The sequence below is a fragment of the Buteo buteo genome, chromosome 7 (assembly GCF_964188355.1).
Source record: "Buteo buteo chromosome 7, bButBut1.hap1.1, whole genome shotgun sequence".
Classification (NCBI taxonomy): Eukaryota; Metazoa; Chordata; class Aves; order Accipitriformes; family Accipitridae; genus Buteo; species Buteo buteo.
This window is the reverse complement of record NC_134177.1, coordinates 5,194,455-5,218,760: the sequence shown is the minus strand read 5'-3', so window position 1 is coordinate 5,218,760 and position 24,306 is coordinate 5,194,455. Positions and strand designations below refer to the sequence as shown.

Here is a 24,306-nt window from a genome sequence, read left to right as displayed (position 1 = left end):
TTAAGAAGTTTCCTCTACACAATACAAAACATAACAGTACTATGTACTTGTAGTCCAAGACCCATTAAAGTAAATTGAAAGACTTCAATTCTTTGCATATATGAAATCTGCATGCACACATTAAAAACTTTAAGTTCATAAAAATCTCTTCTGTAATGAAAAATTAAAAGTTTGTTTGAGGAGGAGTACATAACCTTTCTGCAACTGCAATACAATGTACAAAGTTGAAAGACAAAAAAAATGAAGACAAACATCTTTGGTTGCTGATACATGAGGAATTTGGAGATGGAATAGACTTTTTATTTTCAAATATAAGAAACTGGCAATAAAAGAAGAAATGAAGCTACCTTGATCTGTAATAATACAAACCCCACTGCCACTCTGTGATTTTACCTGAGCAACCTGACACCTTTATCATGGGTTACCAATACTCCGCTTCTGAACTGCTACTGTATATAAGTGCTACTACCACCAAGCTCTCAGCTCCCATTCGAATACTGACCTGGCTGGATCTTTCTTGTTTTGAAGACAGGCAAAATTATTGGTATGTATCACCATAGACTAGCAAACCCTAATATTTTAATTATCTGTGAAAGTTAAGAGATTCCTACAAAGGAAACAGAATTGGTAACTTTTCTTGCCATACAGACACGACAGAGTATAATTGACCATATAAACAAACTTTATGAATTGTGTGCTAAATTACCTTCAAGTGTAAGTCTTCTGACAAAATAGACATATCATCAGCCTTTGATATACTTAGTTTGATGCAGAAATGTGCTGTCAACTCATCAGGTAATCACTTCCAACATATCAGAATATGGGAAGGTCTAAATAACAACTTACACAGTATGTATTAGTGCTTGCAATCCCTGTTTGAATTATCAGATATAACAATGTCCTGATTTTTGAAAGGCATTTTTACCACATAAAGGCTACTGCTAATATCACTGTGCCAGGCCTTTTTACTAGAAAGTTGCAGAACTTAAACAGTGGTTCGTCCAGTATATATGCACAAGATTAGCCCAAGGTTAAGTCTTACAATTTTAAGAGTTTTCCAGAATAAGAATATTCAGATTTTTACTCAAAACCAAGAAAAAGATCACATTCCCACAGAAACAGTTAATCTCAGGTGAATCTGTCTCAGAGGCTACAGCCCAACACTACTCAGGCCTAGAAATATTCTAAAACAAATTAAAAAAATGTATCAACAAGAAAAATAAGTGATTTCCCTAAGCATTTCCATAGCTTGCATAAAGACGTCAATTACCATAGCTTGTCTTCTAAATTAACAATTCACAGTGATGGATTATTCATGCAAGTCGGCCAGCTGAACACTACACTTTGACTCTGGGGAGAAAGTATAGCATGTCTTAATTAACTATATTTTGTATAAGCCAGAAGACAGTCAGAAAAATGTTATTTCTCTAGTCAACCAGGTAAAATGTAAGAAAATAAAACTAGTGGTAATTTAAATAAGTCTGCAGTAGTCTCCATAATACTTATTTAAAGTGAACTAGCAAGAGCACGTTGCCTCAGTGAGCTCTGTAAAGTAGTTCCAAATTGCTGTTTTTTTGAATGAACTGATTTGAGATCTACTCCATTTAAGCATGAAACAAAGATGGAAATTTCATGTTAATATGCTGTTTCCTGTCGTATCCACAGCCTCGCAAGACTTCAGTGATGGCACAATTTCTTGTTTCAAAAGGGTATCAAGTATTTTCACAGCCTTGACTGAAATTCAACTCAACACTGAATTTTTCTAGAGCGAATGACACATTATCTCAAATATTTTCCAAATGAATGCTGTATTCTAACAGCCTCCTTGAACATAGATAACATTTATGTGTTGTGTAAATCTACTGACAATATTTGTTACTTTGATCAGAACAGTGCAAAATACCTGCACAAGTCAAACAATATCTAGGATTTGCAATTGTTAGCTTTCAAAGTGTTATTCAATCGTTGTATTGGAAGATTTACAAAATAAAAATGGGAAGTCTATGATAAATGTTACCATTTATCCTTAGAGTAAGTAAAACGAACAATCTAATATCTCTAAAAATCTATACCAAACTGCTCTAGGATAGCAAAGACCACCATGGCTGATTAATTATATAACCACCTAGTTGCTTACACAGCTTATATACAATACATTAAGGTTGTTAAAAGTATTAATCACATCCAAATAGACCTTTACCCTTTAACAAACTAATACCTAGATGCCTCACACTCATTACTGGATTTTATTTTATGAGTAGAAGAGTCTGTTTCCCTTCTACATTAAAGAAACAGAGGTTATGTATAGATTAAATGACTTGTCCACTACCAAAGGATCTAAAACAAAGTAAGCTTTTTTTTTTCTTCCTTTAAAACTATCCTGTCCATTGGTGTAGCATTCTCTGAGCCTACCCAGGACAATCCTAGGGCCTTTGAAAGCAAAAATTTAATTCTGTCCTTGCTCTCTTGGTGCTTCAGCAATACTTCTGGGGGTACTTCTAAAGCCCTATATTTCTTAAGAAATGAAGTAATAACTCAAATATAGAATGGTTACATAAGTAAGGATTAGGAAAGAATGGTGCATATCAATTGAATTAGTCTCTACCAATCCTGAAATGACAAATAGCGGGAACACACATTATCAGAAATCTGCCTCCACAGGCCTTTCACTACAGGTAAGATGACACCCTATTAGACCTAGCTCCTTGTAACAATTCTTATAAGCAGATTTGAATTTATGTTGCTTTCCTCTCCTTCCAAATAGAAGATATCCTTGTGTTCTTGTTGCAAAATATGCTTCCATCATTTCAATAATTTATTTTCATTGAGATTGAGTGAAAGTTTGTCCTCTTCATGCTAAACGGTATTTTGCTGTCGTTTCATATATGAAGATCTGGTATCAGTTATGTCAAATTCACAAGTGTACTGTGTTTTGATATTGTATGTACACTTTCCTCCCTCATGTTCATATATGAAAAACTACCAATGGCATTTTTTCGCTTCATGCATATCATCTCCTCAAAATAAATCTACTTACAGTCAATTTGTTTTACTCATGTTCATGGATATCTTCTCTATACACCCTGCTGCTCCATATCCCCCATAATTAGACATTTATCCCCCATAATTAGACATTGCCCAGAGAAGCTATGGATGCCCCATCCCTGGCAGTGTTCCAGGCCAGGGTGGACAGGGCTTTGAGCAACCTGGTCTGGTGGAAGATGTCCCTGCCCATGGCAGGGGGGTTGGGACTAGGTGATCTTTAAGGTCCCTTCCAACCCAAACAAACCATTCTATGATTCTTTGATGATTCTATGTTTCGGCTTACTTGTTCTTTTGACACTTATTTTTCCTCCTATCTCCTCAGAGATCTAATACACTGCTTTCTTTAGTATTTCAACACATGCACAGTAGGGACGGCAGGTGAAAACTGCCAGCTACAGATGACACCAAGTAGCTTCTGGGCAAGGGGAAACTCCAAAAGCTGTAAAATCCACATGGATTTTTGTGCTACCATGACATGTGCTACACCTCAGAGATGCTGGGGAGGACTAACTGAAGGCACTCTCATACAGGAAATTGAAAACAAGGATGGTTATAGCATGTAGTGACCACAGATGTAACAGTGAATTGAGGAGCTGCATTCAGGCATGCATGGCATCCGAGACTTCAGAACCTGACCCCAGGAAGAACAAGAACACTTAAAGCTACGAAGCACCACAAACATTGTTTCAGGCTGCTTAGTCCCATCAGGCATCATCCTTCTATTAAGATTGTTACCTCATGTCTCTGGCTAAACAAACAAACAAAAAAACCACAAAACACAAACCCAAAACACAACCCACATCTGAACAAGTTCACATGGGGGCAGGATACTTCACAGACCACTTAGTTTCTGTTTGAACTGGTAGTAATGAAACTACTCCTGCTTACTCTAAGGAGAAAGCCACAGCTAGTACTCCTCACAGTTCTGCTTCCTTGCAACAGCATTTTCAGATGGCAGAAGTAAGGAGGGGTGGGCAATGCCTCCTGAAGATTGAAAGAAGCAAAGATTTGTATGCACACACCGCAGGAGCACAGAGCCCCACAGGCATAGCAGAGGAAGTGCTAGAGCATGCAGAGGGAGATCTCTACAGTTAGGCCTGAGCACTGAGGGAGACACATGGAACAGGCAAGCAGATGAAGAGGGAAGGTCCAGTTCTGATGCAGAGGAATGACCTAAGGCAAAGGTGAGACATTCCTTCCAGACTTTCACTCCTACCAGTTACAGACAACACGTAATCCCTACCCTGCAATACTTACGTCAACATTGCTGCAGGATGAAAATGAGATCATAGCAATCAAAGACCAAACCAGTGCTGGATTAAAAGGGTTCAGCTCTGCATCTCCTGTGTTGACAGTGTAAGCGCTAGATGGTTGCTCTTTTCAACACCTTGCCTTACTTCTCTTAAGAGGTTCTTGGACACTGCTGTCCTCTTCTTCCCAGCTCCTCAACTTGCAGACCTTCACTAATAGCGTCTTTGGATGAAGAGAACTGGGAGAACAGATGTGTTTGAATTCTGTGACCAGACTAATCACAGCCAGAGTCACAGGACAAGGAAAAAAGACAACAGTCCATAGTGCAAGCAGTCATGAAATAAGACTTTATTTTTCATGCTAGACTGTGAAAGTATAGCAGGCACATTAAGCATTAAACTAGAAGTCTCTTCTGTCATCTTCAACTCAAACGTCAGCTTTGTCAAATGTTATCTGAACCTTGATTTTAGAAGTGTGGAGTCAGCTTTGAGTTTTTTTGCCTTTTTTTTTTTTAGTAACAAAAACACTTGCTGCCTGTAACATTACTGTGAATAAACAATGTTACTTTATTAAAGAGGTTTTTATTCACCATATGTAAGTGCACATGCTTTTAAAGACAAAATGGAATACTACAGTGTTTTAAAAGTCCATATCCAGTTTAATAAGAGACCAGTTTATTCCTCTTTAGTACTTGTAAGAATCATTAGACATCTTTCAACTCCCACTAATTACTTTGTTTTTGGCAGACATTACTGTTTCCTCCTCCTGCTTTTTTGAATAAATCTGAAATTAACAAGTCAATAAACTGACATATTTACAGTAAAAATAACTTGGCTTCCCTGTTTTTTTCCTCCCACTTTTCATATTTCTCTTTGCAGATGAAAAGGTTATAGTTCAACCTACAGGCTTTACATATACTTACAGCAATTTGGGTAGGGACCTAGGCATCTTTCTTCTACATCAACAGGATCTCAAGTTGAAGACCTGATATTACAGTAAGCTGTTTGTGTTGTCTTAGGTCTTGATTAATAGCTTTAAATAGTTTAGAAACTAGAGCAAACACTTCTTTTGAAAAAAGATGTCCACGAAAGAAAACATGAGTTGCTTCAGTGAACTCAAATTGCTATGCGAAGTACACAATCATTAAATGCTCCAAGAACTGCTTTAATTTAAATGTGGAAAGAAAAGCATTTGAAAAGGGCAGTTTTAGTGTACCAATTAAAAAAGATGTCTTAAATCTTTAAACCTATTTTCTTTCTAACTACAACTTACATAACGGAGATGTATGGGGAAAACTGGGGCAGCAAACATTACCTCAGACATAGAAACAGTTGCAGAGAAACAATGTTTTGCTATACTGCCAAGGAAGGAGGCAATCTCCAGTGGCTAAGTGATCGTGAGGAGTTCAGACAGGCTGTCATTGGCAAAGTACCCATGCTCCTAACATTACCTTGACATGACAAGGTCAGTTAAAAAAATCATGTTGAAAAGTAGATGTCCAAGTTCTCCAGCTTACTCCAAACTTCTATAAGAGAATCAAGGGCTGGAACAGCATCACTGCTTAAAAAGTATCAGATGAAAATGCAACTAGTGAGCAAGTGTTTGGGCATGTTATCTTATTGCGAAGGCAGTTAAAGCATTTGGCTTTCCTGTGGTATCCAAGCAAAATTCTCAGAATTCAGTCAGAATTCCAAAAGCAAAGCAAAGCCTTAAATATGTTGTTCAAAAAAGTTAGAAGGGAAAGGATAGTTCTCTCTTCTCAGATGAGGAAGTCCCCCCAACTTACTATGCATACAGAAACGTGGATGACAAAAATAGATTAAAACAGAAGAACACAGGAACTGAAGTCCTTCCGAGGTTTAGAGAGATCATTCCTAGCCAACAAGTGCTTATTTTCATATATCTAAGAAATTCCACTGCACATAAAGTACGGTTTCAGTTTCAATTCTGACAGATTTGATCTTCCTGGAAGAAGCCAATTGTCCATTAGCCCCATCAAGTCATCATGGGTTTAGAATTGTCAGACATACACAGCAAAATAGAAATAGTTTACATTAAGCAATTATTTGTTTAGATGTAACGGTAAAAGACTGCAGGGCTGAAGTACATCAGTGGAAAGATATCTTCTGATTAACAGGCTCGCTATTTTGTTAAAATGAATACAACCACATTATTTTAACTTTCTTCGTCTATACAGTGTATTACTTGTTACAATTGATTCTTCCTCAAATAGTCTTGAGATCTGAAAAAATATTTCTCAAGAATTATCATAATATTTAAACACTCAGCTAAACCAAAAATCCTTTACAACACAGGAGGTCAAACCTTATTAACCCAAAAGCCAGACACATATTTAACTCATTTGCTCGTATCAATAAGAAATTCTCTCTTCGCCCATCTCATAGCTACAGCTGCCTTGCAACGATTCTAAAAGACCAAAAAGGATGCAGATAACACACAGCTTTTATCACATTAGCCACAGTCTGCAGTTTTCATAATCATTAACTTTGAAGTATATTAAACAAAGCAGAACATGACCTCACAGTTGGTATTTTAATCACACCACATAAGAACAAGTCTTTATCATACAGACTTTATTAAGGCCACCAAACAAGATGCTTTCCAGAACTACCCAAAACACAAACAGGCAGAAAAGAGCACTACTGTTGCACAGCCAAGTGAAGCCAGGCAGTGACCACACTACAAAGGTGGTTAACGGGTTAATACTTTTAAATGCAGAATCACCAGACAACTTCCAACAGGAACCTCTGACTTTGGCTGGGCTGAGGGATCAACAAGAAGTGGGATGCGTGCATGTGTATGAGACTAACAGAAAAAAAGAAATTGAAGCTTTTAGTTTTAAAATAATGCAATGTAGGATAGCTTTACTTATTAGCAAAATGCATAGATTATCCTATCTACACTTATGTTTAGTACAATATGCAATTACCTTTTTCCTATATTTCATATAGGAATTCATCCTACTTGAATTCTTGCATTACTGTGTTGTTTAGATACCTTCTCCAACATAAACCCCCTTTCTAATGACTGTACTAAGGTATTTACAGTATAAAAAAAAGTATATTCCTAATGTGATGGATACAGTTTACTTAAATCTCTGTCACTTTGTACTGCTTTAAATACCAAGTGCAGAGGGAAAATAAGTCCAAAACTTTACAGTTATTATTGAATTGTAGGATTAACTTTTTGTCTTGAAGTGGCTAGCTTCATTATATCCAGCACAATTTTACAAAGTTTAGAGAAAATATGTTGTTCTGTCAAGTCAATAATTAAAGATTCAGAAAGTATTTCCTCTCCTCGTGCAGGAATAAGTGTTACATTATTTCCCCCTACCCTCAAGTTCTGCTAACCTTTTGTCACCCAGTTCAGAAGACTAGCAGTGCTTTAAAGACATGAATTAAAGCCAAGAATTTTAAATATATTTCCAAATTGAAGTTAACTACTCTGGTCTTTCATGTATTTGAGGAAAAATACTAAGTTATCACTAATCACAGTTGACTACATAAACATCTTTCCCTACCATCTGCCCATTACACTGACATGTAACCAGAGATTCTGACTGTATCAGGTATAAACAAGTGTATATAAAATAAAGAAAACCAGACATTAATTTTTAAAGCCATGTTTACATACCAATTTTTAACATTATTTTGAACACACAGCATAATCAAGATGAGGACAGCCTAAAGACTGTACCCTATATTAATTCATATTCAGCCTGTGTTTTACAAAGCCAGAGTAACATATCGCCTACACAGAACATGGATTGTTAGAAATTATTTTGAAAGGTATTCTCTGCCACACCAAATATGCATCTTCATGGATGATGAACAACCCAAAATAAAATTTGAAATTTTGAGAAAAAAACCCCATTAGATATGTTAGTTGAAGAGGACTTCAAAGAGATAAGAGTAGCTAGATCTTGATGCGAAGAATCCTACTAGCACTAACCCCTCTCCCCTGCTACATTTTGTGATATGTAAGATTAGAAGTTTAATTAAACTATGCATAAATATGACACTTACATCTACAGAATAAATTCTCAAAAGAGTTATTACAACAATGTAGCATCCCTAGGACTCTGCTAGACTACGTATGAACATATACGCATTCTTCCATCTGAGGGGAAGAGATGAGAGGAGGTAACAAGGGATCCAAGTCTTAAGAATGAACACAAAACCACACCACACCAGCACGCTCCTGCAGGAAGCGAGTCATTTAACAGCTCAGAGGCGCATTAATCCCAAGCCATTTTTGGAATCAACTTGAGCTGGCAGCGCTGTAGCCAAAGTGTTCAGTAGGCCAACAGACACACAGCATATTGTGTGGTTTCAACAATGAATATGAAAGTAGATGAGTGACAACTTCATGAATACTTTCACACACCTGTGAACAAATCATTCACTTAAAATGGTAGATGGGGAGACAAAGTCAAAGCAAATTTAAAAACCCAAACTCCATCTCAAACTTGACTTGAGAATGTGAACATAAAAGATAGACAGTCTTGTGAAGATAAATTTTGGAACTCATGACTGCTTTTAATAGCAAACTTAACATCGCCACAAGCCTTCACCTTCTATTACCTCTTTAGCTGCCCTGTGTAATTCTGTAGACAACCCATACCTTGAAAGGAAAAGCCAAGAACCATTCCTCCTCCCTCCCTCCCTCAGCAGTTATTCCTCATCACACTCAACCAAGCCACAACAACTCTTAAAAATAAAGTAGACACAAAATAGGAAAGTATGAATCTGGTCCAAGAGCTCGCTGCTTTAAAAGACAGAATCTGGAAAAGTATCACAAAATTGATGGAGGGATAACATACTCTATTTTAAGTTTTAGCACCTGTAAGACTGCAGCTTTGTAGTCTTACTTTAAAACGTACTAATTTTACTAAAGGATAAAATCCCATAGACATGCATTTGGCTCAGCCTATGCTATGACATTTTGGTAAACATCTCTCACCTAAGCTGAATGGCATCATTTTCCATTAGACTGAAGTACTGATCACATAAACAATGAGGAGACAAGAACTGGGGAATCAGAGATCATAGGTGATTAATAATATACAATTCATACACACTATGCAGGTTTTAAGTAGCCCTTTAATAATAAGATGTGTGGAGTATTTGATATATGAGACATCATACATAGGTCTGATGAAAACAAAATAAGGTGGTGCGAGGAGGACAAAATTCAGTACATGTAGTGATGTATAACAATCCAGGTGCCTTTTTTTTTTTTCTTTTTTTTTTCCCCACGCAGTCTTCTTGCTCACCTACGCGAAGGTGATGGAGACCGGCAACATACGCACATAAACGCACATGATCTGTCTGTTCCCACAGACAGACATCAAAGTCTTCCCACTTTGCCATCTCACTGCTGCAAGAAGTTACAGCCAATTGTTTGACAAGTTTAATACTTTAGCTACTCATTCACATGTTTGCATTGGGATTCATGTGTCTTATTAACATGAGGTAATACTGAGCAGTACTTAAAAAAAAGCAGCTAGCTTTAATACTGATGCATCAGAAATGCAGACACAAATCCCAAACCAAGTTAATGCTTTAACAATTGAACTCATTTTAAATATGATTTAAAACTTTGAATCTTAAAGCTTACCAGTAACACAATTACCTCGACAAATAATACACAAGTTTACTTAGTTTTTTTTAATAGCCCAAACCCCCAAATACTCCGTATACACACACAGCCTGCAGAGCACTGAACGATCTGACAGAACAAGCGTGCCACAGACGAGAAGAAGCTCCTCAAAAAAGGGCTTCAGAAGCACGGCTCCGGCTGGGCAGCGACCAGAAAAGCCACACAAACCTGCGCGACGTCACCTTCTTCGGCACGGACGGCTTTTTGAGAACTACTGCTGCGACACTTACCACAGTATAACTTGAAAAACAAAGTGCCGGTGCTGAAGCGCAGACGCTGGTGAGCGGGGCTGAGGGCGCCTCGGGAGACGGGAGCCGTTTCCTCCCCACCGGGGCCGGCAGGTGGAGAGACAAAGGGTGACTGAACACCTCAAGGGGTTTGGGATGTGCGTGTGCGTGTGTGTCCCCATCCCCGCCTTAAGTTCTGGCTCCCACACGCCTCCTCTCCCCGCCGCAGCCTCCCTCCCCTCAGGCGCTAACGGAACGCCAACGCCGCCGCCGGCGCCTTCCCGCCCGGCGCGAGCCGCCGCCTCTCCCACCGGCGGTCCCCCCCCCCCGCCACGCGCCCCCTCCTCCTCACAGCCACTACCCGGACAGGCGTGCCGAAACAGAGCGATAGAAAGCTTCGCTCCGTTTAAGCGATAAAACCGGAGCCGCCGCCTGTAACACACGCTCACACCCTCCTCCTACTACTACCAGGCTAGCGCACTCACCGGCCCGGTGCTGCTACCGCTGCCCACCACCGCCGCCGCACCCGCCGCTCCGCGCTCCGCCGCGGGTGTGCTCCCCCCCCGCCGCCAGCGCCTGGGTTAGTCTCACCGCCCCGCCCCGCCCCGCCGAGGCTCCGCCCCCTCCTCCACCCGGCCCCGCGCTCCTATTGGGCCCTCCCGCCTCCTTCTCCCCCCCTCCCCATCCCGTCCACTGTCTCCGCCCCCCCGGGTGCCGCGTGGCATTGTGGGGCTTGTAGTCCGCGGGCGGCGGACTACAGAGCCCAGGGGCCCGCGCGGCCGCCGGTTAGTTCCGGACAACGCCTGGTGTGTGGTAACAGCGGCGGACGCTTCCTCCTTCTCCTCCTCCTTCTCGCAGGCGTTTCCTGCGCGGCGGTGTAAGCCCACTCGAGGGCTCCGTGGGTCGGGGCGAGGCGAGGTGAGGTGCTATGCCGTGCCTCGCCGCTGGCTTTCCCTTCTCGGCGTGTGCCCGCGGAGGAGCGGCCGCGTTTGGAGGAGGCGGTGAGGGAAGGGGGGGGGGTGGTGTCCGCTAGTGTGTTTGCGCAGGGCCTGGCTCGCCCTTCGGGGCTGCGCCGCGTTAGAAGCGTAAAACTCTTTCCAGCATCGGGGCCTGGCTTGAGGGGCGGCGGGGAGGAGGACAGGGCAGGGCAGGGACCGCCGGTAGGTCCCGCCGCAGGTGAGCGCGGCCTCGGGCCTCGCCGTGTGAGGAAAAAGGCGGAGAGTGTCCCTTCGCCTCCCCGCCGGGGAGAGGGTCCGGCCCTGCCGGGCGTCTGACCCGTTTACTTCTCTCCCCGAGGCTGGAGTGCGGCGGGGAGAGGGCTTGTCCTTCTCCCCGTCCTTCCCGCGACCCGCCGTTCCCCCGCCGGTGGTTTGGGGCCTTCCCCTCTTCGGGGGTGGAACGGGGAGGCGCTGGTGGTGGTGGGGCTCCCCGGCTTGAGGCCCCTCGGCCTGGGCCGCCCCGGGAGGGCCGGCCGGCCCTGGGAAGCCTAGGCCCGGATGTGTTATTATTTTTAGCTCGTCCGAAGGTCGGAGCGGAGCGCTGTCAGGTGGCTGCGGTGAGCTCCGGCGGCCCGGTCAGTGCCCTCTCAGGTGGAGGAGAGAGAAAAAATATCTCGGCTCCTTCCCGCAAACCTGGCGGCTCCGGCCCCCCCCCCCCCCCGCTCCGCGGCGGACAGCGAGAGTGCCGGGCAGGGACAGCGGGGACCCCGGGCGGTGCTCGGCTCGGTAACCGAGCAGTCTGGGGAGACGTTCAGTGCTTGGGTGTCCCATTAAGCTGCTCACTGAACTGGTGAGTTGGGCTGGTTCCTTTCCTGTAGCTTGCACATGCTGGGGCACCGGTAGATGGCTGAAAGCCTGGCCCATGTTTGTGCTGTTCCTGTTATCAGAGGAACTAATTGCCCTTTGGTATTTGTTTACTCGTTGGATGCGTTTGTATGTTTGAAACTGAATTACCTGTTAGTGTTTGATAGAGTAATAGCTTTACTTTCACATTCCCAAAGAGGAAAAAAAAGAAACAGGGATGTGTTGTTGTGATTATATATGCTAAGAGCCGTGACCTGTTTCAGTTATACTGTATAATGATTTTAATGTTGCTAACTAGTGAAACTGGGGCGCAGTGCAGGAGGCTATAGTTTCTCATGTGCTAGGCAGGCACAAAAGCTGGGTGTATTAGGACAGACTAAATCACTTCCATTTTGTAGTTCAGCACTGTGAAAGAACGTGAACTAATTGTAAGCCTGACTTCAGAGCAAGCCTGGATTTTGTTTTTTTAAGTTGATACGATTCTAAAAATAGACATCTTGAGTTTATTGCAAGTTTGTGTGATTTACGAATTAGTCATACAGATTGCTCTTCCAATAATAAAATGCATAAGCAGTTATGCTTTGTCAGAGTGAACTCAACTGTAAGTGGCTATTATATGTGTATGGAGATGTTTGAAAACTGCATATCTCTATTCTAGAGAGAGGCATTTAAAGATACTTTTAAAACTTCAATGCTCTTTTGTGGTGACATTCCTTTTATTAACTCTTCAGTGAAACTGCTGGGTGTAAGAGTTAGTAGAATATGGAATCAGTGCAGTAGAGTACCTTTTTAAGTTTCTTGTTATCTTTACTGATTTTAAAATATGGAGGTTGTTATCATAACAGTTGATCTGTATGCTAATTCCAGAAAATTCAACCACGCTGCCATGAAGTCACCTCAGTTTTAAAAAAAGAAGGAAAGTAGTTCTGTATCTGAAGCACAAAGCCTTTAAACTTTGTACCATGTAGCCTAAGTTATACAATGGGAAATAATTGCCATCTATAATTGAAATACAGTGCTGGCAGGTAAGTTACCATCTGACAAGGAAAAGGAGTGTGGCTTTTTTATTTCTTTTAAGTGACCATTAATAAGGGAAACTTAGTTACCAAGCTATGTGTGGGGTATGGGTGTAGTTAAAAGGGCATACTCTGCAATTTCTTTTCTTCTGTGAAATTTGCAACTGTAATTAGTAAATTACCTAAACTCCCTTCTCCCATGCACATTGGTCTTACACATAGGAGCCAAGCTCTTTGCCTCTGAATTCAGGGTAGAATTCATGCAGCTATTTCCCTTCCCCCACTCTTTCTTCTGAACTTAAATTAGTTTTTCTGGTAACTCAGGGGTCTTGAATCAGGTTAAAGGTAAAACCTCTTCTGAATCCTCACTGCAAAAAGTGGAGCAGACCTTCTTGGCAGTAAGGATAGCATTTTTTCTAACAGGAATAGAGCTGTAATTTTTGCTAGAAGCCAACCATTGAAATAATCATTCTGGTAGGTCACTGCCTTGGGCCTTGTTCCTCTTCAGTACTTTTCTAAAAAAGAGTATTAACGTCAAGGTGCTTAAAGTTTTCCAGATCTAAGGTAGGTGGAGCCTGGGGAAGGGAATAGAGACAACCGCAGCGCCATAGGTAGATCTACTGATGACCTAACTGAAGATTGAAATCCTGCCAATTGATACCCAATGTTTCTGTTGAAATCATGAGAATCTTCTCTCTTCTCTTCAAACACTGTTTCAAAAGATAGTGTTAAACCACCACCTTTCTTTCATGGGTACCTTGCTTGTTTTCACACTGGCCAATGAGCAGATGTGTGTTTGGGTAAGATCACTGCACTCTGTAGTGATACTGTGATGATTATGTTCTTAAGTAGCTCTGCAGTTCTGCCACTTGATTTTGGTGCGTGACCAAAAGTGTGTCAGTAAATGACACAGATTAGAGAAAGCAAATTATCACCTTAGACACTGATAACCGTAGTTTTGGGAAGTGTGGTAAGTTTTGCTATTTACCCTTTTTGGCTTACAGGAAGTTTATCTTAACATAGTTTTTTTTCTGATAAAGTTCAGTTGAGTGATTTAAAATGTCATTGGATGGATATGGGGGAATAGGTCTATCAAAGAATCCTTCCAAATTTATTCCTCATCTAAAATGTACCAGTTCTCTCAGTGTTTGCTGAATAGCTGGGATAATATTTTAGTGCTGGAACTTAAAGGTTAGAATCTAAGATTTATACTGACAGTATATACTCTATGTTAGTACCTCTCAGAATACAGCTTGATGTGTTTGATGGTTTAAGACTGAGCAGCCAGGACTGCATTAACTGGCATCTTAGCGTAGATTTCAAACTTAGATTCTCTTTAAATTCCCTATATCATTCTGTACATTCTCTCCAACAGTTGATTTCATCTGATGTAGCATGATGCATGATTGTAATTGCACATACACAGATTTGAATTTGTGGGATCACTGTAAGAAAAAAAGATCAGACTTGCATGCAGATTAATATTTGACAGTAACCTACCATCTTCACCTTGTCTTCCCCCTCAGACCAATTAACAAGTTTGCCAGCAGAGTAACACCTTTTTTGCATCTTACAGCAATTTGCCAGGATTTTCTGCACAGCACAACTACATTGTGCTGTTCTAATGGATCACCTTCTCATGGAATCTTATTCCATCTTTTTTTTTGAGAATACAAAAAAACAATTGGCAGATGAAACTAGGGTAAGCTTGTCTCACATAAAAGACTCTCTTGAGATTGTAGTGAACTGAAGTTAAGCTTTTAGAAGACAGTGTTGTCATAAAGCTTGGCAGTGATACAGATGGCTGCTTTTGATCACATACCAAAAGAAATACTGAAAGTTCCTAGTTGCTGCATGATAATGGGCATTAAACTTTGGGTTTAGTCAGGCCAGTAGACTTTTGAAGGCTAGTGGACTTCCTAATAATTGATCTGAATAACAGAACAGAAACTTCAGTTTTCGTGGGGATTTGGTCCATAATCAGGATTGAGGCCTTCTTCAAAAGTACTACTTGTATGTGGTTTAGTGCAGCTACGACAAACTATCTTTCTGTAATGCAAATAAACGTGGGTTTTTTTGTGAAGATTTTTATCCCTGCTGTTTAACACTAGCAAAGACTGCAGTGCATCTAAGTTACATCTGAAAGATGTGGAGAGGTTGATCCCTAGCTGCAAAGACAAATAGCGTGGCAACGTTAGCAGTCAGATACCTGCATGACAGCACGACACTACCTAGTTTATCTTCTGGAACATGGGAAGGTTTCTGCAGTCATGAAGGACCAGTGTGATGTATTGAATATATTTCTTTTCATATGTTGGCAACAAAAATATTTGATGTTCTCATGTATTTCTTGTGTGTGTCTATATTTAAATCTACCTCTTGTCTTCAGTTGCAACAGTTGTATCCTTTGTGTTAATGTAAATCCAAGGTTTTGTATTTTGTTTGAAGTATGTCAGTGTCTGGTAAAGAGGTAATAGATGGTGTATAGTTGTTTTTATATGGGGGGTTTAACTGTACTGTGGATTAGTAACAATAGCTTATGGCTCTTCAGAAGAAAACAAGTTCTTCATGGTAGTCCGCAGTGTAATAGGTGTTCATCATCATAAAAATCCATCATTTCAGTTAGTATTTCCTTTTCTTTGTGGATACTGCTAACCCATAAAAACAAAGTAATTATATCTGATGGTTATTTTGTCCTTTTTTGCCCTTCTTCCTGTGATCAGAAATCTTTCAGGTAGACTAGAACAATGTTCAATGACCCAATTTTGCTGTTTTAAAAACTTACTCTTGTTGAGAATACAGTACTCCTAGATAAGAACTTGCAGTAAATTAATCTGTGAATGTTGTGTTCAGTGTTGCTTGTTAGTGTAGTATCTTGCGTGAATATATATTTTTACTGAACTTTCAAAAACGCAGAATTAAGCAGTAAAACAAACAGCTCGCCATCCCCTCTGCCCCTTACGTGCCAGAGTCTTAGTGCAGGGAATATGCATGTATAATAAATGGGGCAGCTTGTACTTGCAATTGTGAGTGAAAACTTGTTCAGACATGTTCCCTTCCCCCCCACTTCAGTAGACCTTGCATGCATTTATGTAACTCTGAAACAAGTTCTTTAAAGATATTCAACTTTTTGAGGAATGAAAAATATTCACTTGTATTCTTCCATGTGCTTGACAGCTGTAAAATATCTACGGGTAGGTGATAAAAATGTGAGAGTCCTGATTTTTGCCATTCCATCCACGTGCACATCTCTCATCTATACAGTCCCCTTGTTAAAGTCTCGGTAATCCTGTTCTGTGGTTATAGGAATCTGCTCATGTATGTCATGTTGAAGGGTTGGAACAGTAAGAGAAACAAAGATGAGATTTTGCAATAAGCAGTCCATATCAGAAGACTTGTATAAAGAGCTGTTGCTTGTTACTATAGTCATGTTTAGTTTTTCTTCAAATCATGTTTTAGCTGTTGGCTGTTTCTGTGGTGTGACCAGTTCTTCACTTTTCTCACTTTTGGATATGTTCATACTGCCTAATCACATACTCAGAGACATGCATGGTAATTGTAGTCATCCAAGTTCTTCTCTGTGCTTACTGTAATCAATAACAAATTTCACTTGTATAATTATAACTAAACTACTATATATCTGCTGTGGGCAAAAAAGGATATCTGTTCTTCTATTTAAAGAGCCTGAAGATTTTTTTTAGCCAGTGCAGAGCATAAGGAGAAATACAGCTTGAAGAAATATCTGAGCATTTTTTAAACTGTTCAAACTATTAGGAAGTGATATTGATTACTGTAGTAGCTTCTGCTGTTTCTTAAAAATTTCACTTTTTTCACTTCTTACTAAAATATCAATAACATCAGTACACGAACATACAAATGCCTGATGTCTGAAGCTTATGAGGAGGAAAAAAACTCCTCTAGTGCATTAATTACTGCAAGCAAATCTAAAAATTAAAACCGTTAATATCTTTCTGTGTATCTTTATTCCTAACTTGGGCTTTAGGTCTTTAAACTCAATTATGTTGTATAAATATTTTTAAAATATCTTATGAAAAGAAAATTTAGCATGCTGTAACAAGGATTTCTTATGAACTGTGGGGTGACCTTTTTTCTTTTCCACATAATTTCTGGGTCTAAGCAATGATCTCTCCGTGTTGGATACGATGAGCTGGTCTGGGTGGAGAAATTCCAAAACCTAGGTTCAGTTACTGGAACAATAATTTTCCATTGAGTTAACATAGCTGTTGACACACCCTGAGTGGAAACATGACTTAAGACTTTTGCTTATGTAAAACTAAAGATGCAGTATTTGGAATTCAAATGGGTAGAAAGTAGGCAGTGATCTCTGGCAGAATCACAGCTTGATGCGTATGTGAAAATATGGAATATTTATATGTAGTCTTAATGTTAATTGTCATAATGCATTTGTATGGGTTTTGAGTTTACAGCATGTAACACTTTTCAAGCTTTTTCTGTACAGGAGTTGTCGGGAATCTTATGCTGCTGCTTACTAGTGGTGGCAAGATTTTTGTAATACATATCAAATAAAATCCCTTCTTTCAGGAAAATTAATTCCATAATAACTTGAAGTAAAATTTTTTTGGTAGTACCTTAGTCTTTAAAATATCTATTCACGTAATAGATTTCAATTAGGGTTTTAAGTTACATGAAGTAGTCATTCCATATTTACTCAACTCATGTCATAAATAATTCCTAGTTTCTAGGCAGTAACAAACTAACATTGTTCTGTGCCTTTTCATTTTTAGAACCTGTCAGTCACGAGCATTCATAATTGTGTGTGTTTGTGTTTGTTTTTTTTCTTGCACAACCTAAGGACGATATATTTTTCAAGTTCTTCAAGTATTCTTGCACAACGAGGAAAAAGAAGAAACGTTTCAGTGAATGAGGAGTTTTTTGCTTCTATAGTGTTTTCCTTGAGAAGTGGGTCTTTGAATGAGGATGACAATGGAAGAGATGAAGAATGAAGCAGAGACCACTTCTATGGTTTCCATGCCTCTCTATGCTGTTATGTACCCTGTCTTTAATGAGGTAAGCTACATTTTGCTTTAGAATGTAATAATCCCCTTTACATTGGGAAATATGATCACGGTAACAGGTTGCTCATCTTGATTGGGAAAGCTTTGCGTCTAACACCATCTTCTTTCTGTGCGTTGTTTTACCCTTCATTGTTTTACCCTTCTTTCCATGAGTACAATATCATGCTCGTCAAAGACTGCTAGTTGTCATGGCCCTGATCTTTTTTTTTTTTTACATTTTACAGAGGATTTTCACAAAAATGCTGGGTCTGGCATTCTATGGCAGGAAGTAATGTACAGTTGAACATGTACCTGTGAACAGCTTGATACATTTCAGTTTTACTGCTAATGGTTATAATTTAATAGGATATTTGTTTTTCTGCGAGTATCGGAGATTGTCAAGATGTTCTCAAAAGCTTCTGTCAGGCTTCTGCTGTAGGCTGGATAAATGCAAAATCTGTCCAGTGTCATGTTTGATTTTTATGTTTTTTATTTTGAGGGGAAGTCTTTCCTTTGGGAGTAAACTTTATACTATCTCTCCCTCAGATGAGACCAGTAATTTTGAATGCTGCTATCAATTCCCTTTTTCATTATGCTATATAAAGCAAGGCATGAGTACTTCAATTGTTTTGTTCTGATAACATTAGAATTGCTAATAATTCTGAACTTTTATTGCAGCTAGAAAGAGTAAATCTATCTGCAGCTCAGACACTGAGAGCAGCTTTTATTAAGGTGAGAAGTAACTTGTATTGAAGAATGATTGTTTAAAAGGTAAACCATATATGATGAAGCTAAAAAGCCAGCTGTTGTGTTTCTTTGTGTCTTTGTGTTTGAAGACTGCATCCTTAATCCAATAGCCTAAAAGGAAAGTGGACAATTGCATGGACTGTAAGTTTGAGATGTCTGCAAATGTTATGAGTAGAAATCTGAATGATACAAGCATATTGAGCAGTTTTAAACAAACAGAATCTTGTCTTGTCCATGTAGTACAAAAGCTTAAATGAAGAATCATCAGTGAAGGTAATAAGATAATAAACTTAGTCTAAATATGTCAAGATTATGTAGAATAGGTGCTCATGAGAAATAGGCATGTAACAGACTTTGAAAATGGTTTACAAAGTGAATGGTAATGGGATTTTTTTGTGGCTGAGGATAAGTTCAGTGTTTGTGTTTGCATCCAGCAGTAAATGGAAAAAAAGATTCTTCTAACTTTTCTGTTATATTCCTGAAGAATGAAAATACACATATTCCTGTATTTTTTTAAATTCTTTAAACAAAAATAATTGTAGACGTGACATACCTTAACATGTGAGCTATGCAACTAAGTAATACTTCCCTGTTTCTACACTTAAATCTGAGTGTACCCAGACAGTCTTAAGTCTTAACTAGAGCTCGTACAAGTTAAATGTTTTTATGACTGGTGGTAAGGAGCTAAGCTGAATGCAAATAATGTACAAATTGAGATATTAGTAGAAATGGTAGTGCTAGCTAAAAAAGACAACACACCCTCATTCAACACAGCATAATTTTTTGATAGCAACATAGATAGTGTGAATACCTCCAGTGTTAGTCTAGCTTTACTTAAATATGTCATCAATCAAAAGGGTGTTTTGGGGGGGGTTGGTTTGTGTTTGTTTTTGTTTTCTTTGAAGAAGCAATTCCAAGATGATGTTTGAGCATATGATGTGATTCATAAGAGGCACATTTATAAAATGTCATGTGGAAGACGGGGGAGTAGCACCTGTGTTTGAGTGAATTAGATCCGAATGGATACAATATCTTTGTCTCAAAGCTTAATGTTTATGGAAATATAAAAAAAATATAGAATTTCATGGAAAACTTTCTTACTCAGGTTGAAATGAGTGGAAAGGCTTATTTGAAAAGTTGTTTATACAAAACCACTCATGTAATCCAAGAAAAATGGATGTTGTAGTGGAAGAATGGTTTTCAATGTAATCTGCTAGTTTAAAGCCATTAGACTTTTAAAGTTTCTAGCAAAACTCCTGCAGTATATGAAGCAAGTTACATGAAAATCTGCCTTTGTGCTTGCAAATATGTCTTGCATATTTAAGAATAAAAATTTTCTTTGCCCTACAGGCTGAAAAAGAAAATCCAGGTCTTACACAGGACATCATTATGAAAATTCTGGAGAAAAAAAGTGTGGATGTGAACTTCACAGAGTCTCTTCTGCGTATGGCAGCTGATGATGTAGAAGGTAATATCTTACCTCTTATGTTGAATAAGTGTGGTTTTAATTACACTGTTAACTAGGAACATGCTTTTCTCTATGCCTGTTTTCAGAAGAGGTTATTTGTTTCTTAATAGAGATTTTTTTCTTCAGCATGGTAGAATAATGTTTGCATTTTTTGAATACCTCTTTTGGAGAAGTTAAATCTCCCTAAAAAACATACTTGAATAAAAAGAGAAAGAAAATTAATGTTTAGAATTATGTTTATATTATGTGGGTGCATAGTCCACCTTTTGCAATACTAAAAACCAGAAAAAAGCATATATGGAGTATAATATTCACGTTCCTTTTCTCTGCTTCAAAGTAAAAGCAGTAGTTACACTGTCAGAGAAGGGGTGTATACAGTAGGCTTTAAGTTATTTTAATACTGCATTTGATTAGTATAGTGTCTTCAGTGTCTCACTTAAAGAAAGATAGGCTCTTTTTCCAACTTGCAGTGACAAAGATTATGTTGTACTCTGTTTCTGTTGATGCAGAGCGTATTGCATTTTTCTGCTTATGGCTATTTTTCTGCTGTTCACCTTTAAATGTAACATTGCAATACTGCTGCACTTGGAAGTAGTGTTTTTAGCTGTCGCTAGAGACTTGAGGAAAAACTAATGGTATCTTTAAATATGTTCTTCCTGTTAGAGTATATGATTGAAAGACCAGAACCAGAATTCCAAGATCTTAATGAAAAGGCACGAGCACTTAAACAGATTCTTAGTAAGATTCCTGATGAGATCAATGACAGAGTGAGGTTTCTTCAGACAATCAAGTAAGTATTGTGTATGTATTTTTCTGCAGATTGAGTTGTCAAACTTTTTATTTAAATCTGAATGTTCAAATGCTGTAGGGTATGCTAACAACACTGTTCCCATTGGAAAGGAGCCTGATCCTTGCTTATAAATGGGCGGACAGAGTTGAGGATTTTTAATGAGAGCCCCACGGTACTAGACTGAACTTAACTTGCTGATTCCTAGTTTGAATTCCCATGTCACTGGTCTAGCTCCTTGCATTTGGTCTTGCTACATCCTGTCTGATGCTTATTCTGTAAAGACTGTTTTAAGAAGTATTTGATTATTAGAAGGGGATTAAATTCCAACATTTAAATAGAATAGCTTAAGCATATTACAACTATCTTTTTATTGCCAAATAGGGACATCGCGAGTGCAATAAAGGAACTTCTTGACACAGTAAATAATGTCTTCAAGAAATACCAATATCAGAACCGGCGGGTATGTGCAGTAACTCTTTTTATACAATATTTTTAATAGTATAAGAGGAAGCATATCGTTTTGATGAAAGGATGAATAGGAGAGCTTAACTGGTCAATGACGTAATACTTTAACAACAGGATTGTTGTATGCTAGGTCACACCAGTTTTATAGGAAAAGGACAATTTCTCTGCATGTCTCCTAAAAAAAAAATAATCAAAATTTCTATACCTAATGTAACGTTAGCCAACTTTCTTACCGGTTTAATGTCGAGATTCTCACTGTACACAACAATATGAGAACTAAGACTCTGCTCCTGGTGTTTTTGTTTTCTTAGGCACTTGAGCACCAAAAGAAAGAGTTTGTAAAATACTCCAAAAGTTTCAGTGATACTCTGAAAACTTATTTTAAAGATGGAAAGTAAGTATGTTTTTGTACTAACATTTTACATAATGAAAGGCCCTGTTGACTAACAGGGGAAAATAGGACAAGCTTTGGGGCATGAGCTGCCTTATTCAGGACTTGCCCAATTTTTTCCTCACCTGTGTCCTCAGACCATCACGGCTGCTTTAAAATACTTTTATTCCTTTTGTAATGCCTTTGAGGAAAGGGAAGTTTGCTAAACTGCACCACTGTACAACACCCATGTACAGTGTTATCTTTGAACTTGAATATGTGAAGTTAAATTTCATGGCCCTGTGTGGTTTTTCTTAGTGTATATACAAGGACAAAAACTTATGAATGCTTTATTGAAAAAAGTAATCTACCTATTTGAAGTATCATTTGCAAACGCTAAACGTCTGTGTAGTGTTTCTTTGATTTACATTTTTATTGTCCTTTCTTTATAGTACTTCACAGTATTTGGAATTATGCAGCTGATTAATCTTTTTATGTTTGAACATTTTAGCCTTGAAACCGAGGCTTTTTTCAGGTCCTCACCTTGGGTTTTCAAGTCACTGTTCTTCTGTATTTCACTGTAGAGACTGTTTTGGATGAAGACTGTATCCCTCTCAGATTTTGACAGTGACAAAGTGTTCTATGTGCTACGGTTTTAAAGATGAGAACTAACTTTCATGTCTGGTCTTGTTGAGCTTGGCAAAGACTGTAAGAGCACCCAGGAGATGGTACATTAATAAAGGAGAGGGAAATCTTGAGCTGTGAATACTACCTTGTTCCTACCAAAGCATTCCCCACCCCCCCCCCCCCTTATTGAAACTGGGGCTAAGTTTGGTTATGATACCAAAATGAGAACTTTAGACCTTGGTAGCTTTATGATTACTGAACAGATGTGTAGATAAGTTTTCACATGAACTAGGTCTCAGCAGTCGCAGTTAATTAGAAAAAATTTTGACTGAAAAAAATGAGGAAAGGATTGGATATGTTGAGACATACCCCAACTATACTGGAAGAGACCAGCTTTGTTTAGCTCTATGTGAAGTGAATACTGTGCTGCGTATTGTGGGCATAAGCTTAAAGTCTGTTAGGTATTATTGATATTGCAAGAAATACCAGGTAAGGCTTGTATTTCCTTGTGGAAATCAGAAGTAATTTAAATCTGTCTGAACTGCGTGTTGAATAAGATACCCAGTTCCCACCAGAAGGTAACAGCACTAAACAAAATAGTCACAGATGTCATTACTGAGCTGAAAAACTCAGTGACCCCACACGTCTTTCTTAATAAAAAGATAAATAGTATGTTGCTTCCATGTGCGCATGCTTAGTGTTTCTTGAGGAAGGAGTCACAAATGCTGAAATTACTAGGGGATGAAGTGTTCAGCTTTCAAAAGAACAGGTGTTTAACAATCATCTGCTCTAGTCTCTCTCTTAGTTAGCTAAAACCCCAGAATTAAATGATTGAAATGTCAATGATGATTGAGAGCCCAAGTCTTTAAGTTCCTGCCAATAAACATAGTCTTTCTGGGATTAGCCATGCAAATAAGTCTATCTGTTTGCCAGCAGTAAGATTCAGGTAGATCACGATATGGTAGAATATCAGTATGCTTCCAATTTGCATAGAGCCTAGATGCCAGTATATTTAGTTGCCCAAACTTAATGCTGTATTTATTGAATGGCATGTTTCTAAAAGTGTCTGAAGTGGTATCTTTCTCTTTTAACAGGGCAATAAATGTGTTCATAAGTGCCAACCGACTAATTCATCAAACCAACTTGATACTCCAGACCTTCAAAACTGTGGCCTGAAAACTGTATATGTTGAGAGTTGTACTTTTCAATGGTGGATAGGGTACCTTTATATGTAAATTTTAAAGTTTTGACTGTATAAATTATCAGCCCCCCTTGAGGGGCCTAATGCAGGATTTTGAATGGGATTATTGCCATCTTACACCATATTTTTGTAAAACATTGTAGCTTAATCATAATCTCACAATGAAGATTTTGCATCACTTTTTGCTATTATCATTCTTTTCAGAATTATAAGCCAAAAGAATTTACGCCTTAATGTGTCATTATGTAACATTCCTTATAAGAATTGTAAATATTTGGTGTTCTGTTTCTGACATTTTAACTTGAAAGCGGAAAACTGCAAGATTATGTATTTAACAATATTGGTGGCAAATATTCAATAAATAGTTTACATCTGTTAGACTGTCTTTTTGTATGTGAACAAAAATGCGTAACTCATCTTTCTAGAACTGCAGAACATTCCTTAAATGGAAAAATTAAAATTATGTGGGTGCTTAAAGCTACTGGCAGTTCAAATTAGTATAAAATTAGTGTTTTTTCTTAAAACTGAGATTTTGTTTGTGATCTAATGCTAGACCAGAACATCAGAATAATTCTATTA

General features: G+C 38.8%; 2 protein-coding genes across 4 annotated transcripts in view; one reads left to right on the top strand and one right to left on the bottom strand.

Annotated features, from left to right (window-relative positions):
* SERPINI1 (serpin family I member 1) overlaps window positions 1–10,765 on the bottom strand; it is a 51,058-nt gene extending 40,293 nt beyond the window's left edge. The window contains exon 1 of the mRNA XM_075031349.1: window positions 10,691–10,765. The gene's annotated coding sequence lies outside the window, so the exon portion shown is untranslated. The remainder of the gene's footprint in view (window positions 1–10,690) is intronic.
* Window positions 10,766–10,969: 204 nt separating this feature from the next.
* On the top strand, window positions 10,970–24,105 carry PDCD10 (programmed cell death 10). Of its 3 annotated transcripts, none has more exons than XM_075031346.1 (8): window positions 10,970–11,123; window positions 17,858–18,072; window positions 18,738–18,791; window positions 20,157–20,274; window positions 20,938–21,064; window positions 21,446–21,524; window positions 21,841–21,923; window positions 23,621–24,105. In XM_075031346.1, exons 2-8 carry the CDS (start codon window positions 17,977–17,979, stop codon window positions 23,700–23,702), a joined length of 639 nt encoding a protein of 212 aa, XP_074887447.1. In that variant the 5' UTR covers window positions 10,970–11,123; window positions 17,858–17,976; the 3' UTR covers window positions 23,703–24,105. The 3 variants fall into 3 exon arrangements, with proteins under 3 accessions (XP_074887447.1, XP_074887449.1, XP_074887448.1); XM_075031348.1 differs by lacking the exon at window positions 10,970–11,123 and adding an exon at window positions 11,187–11,206; XM_075031347.1 differs by lacking the exon at window positions 10,970–11,123 and adding an exon at window positions 12,875–13,032.
* The last annotated feature ends 201 nt before the right edge of the window (window positions 24,106–24,306 follow it).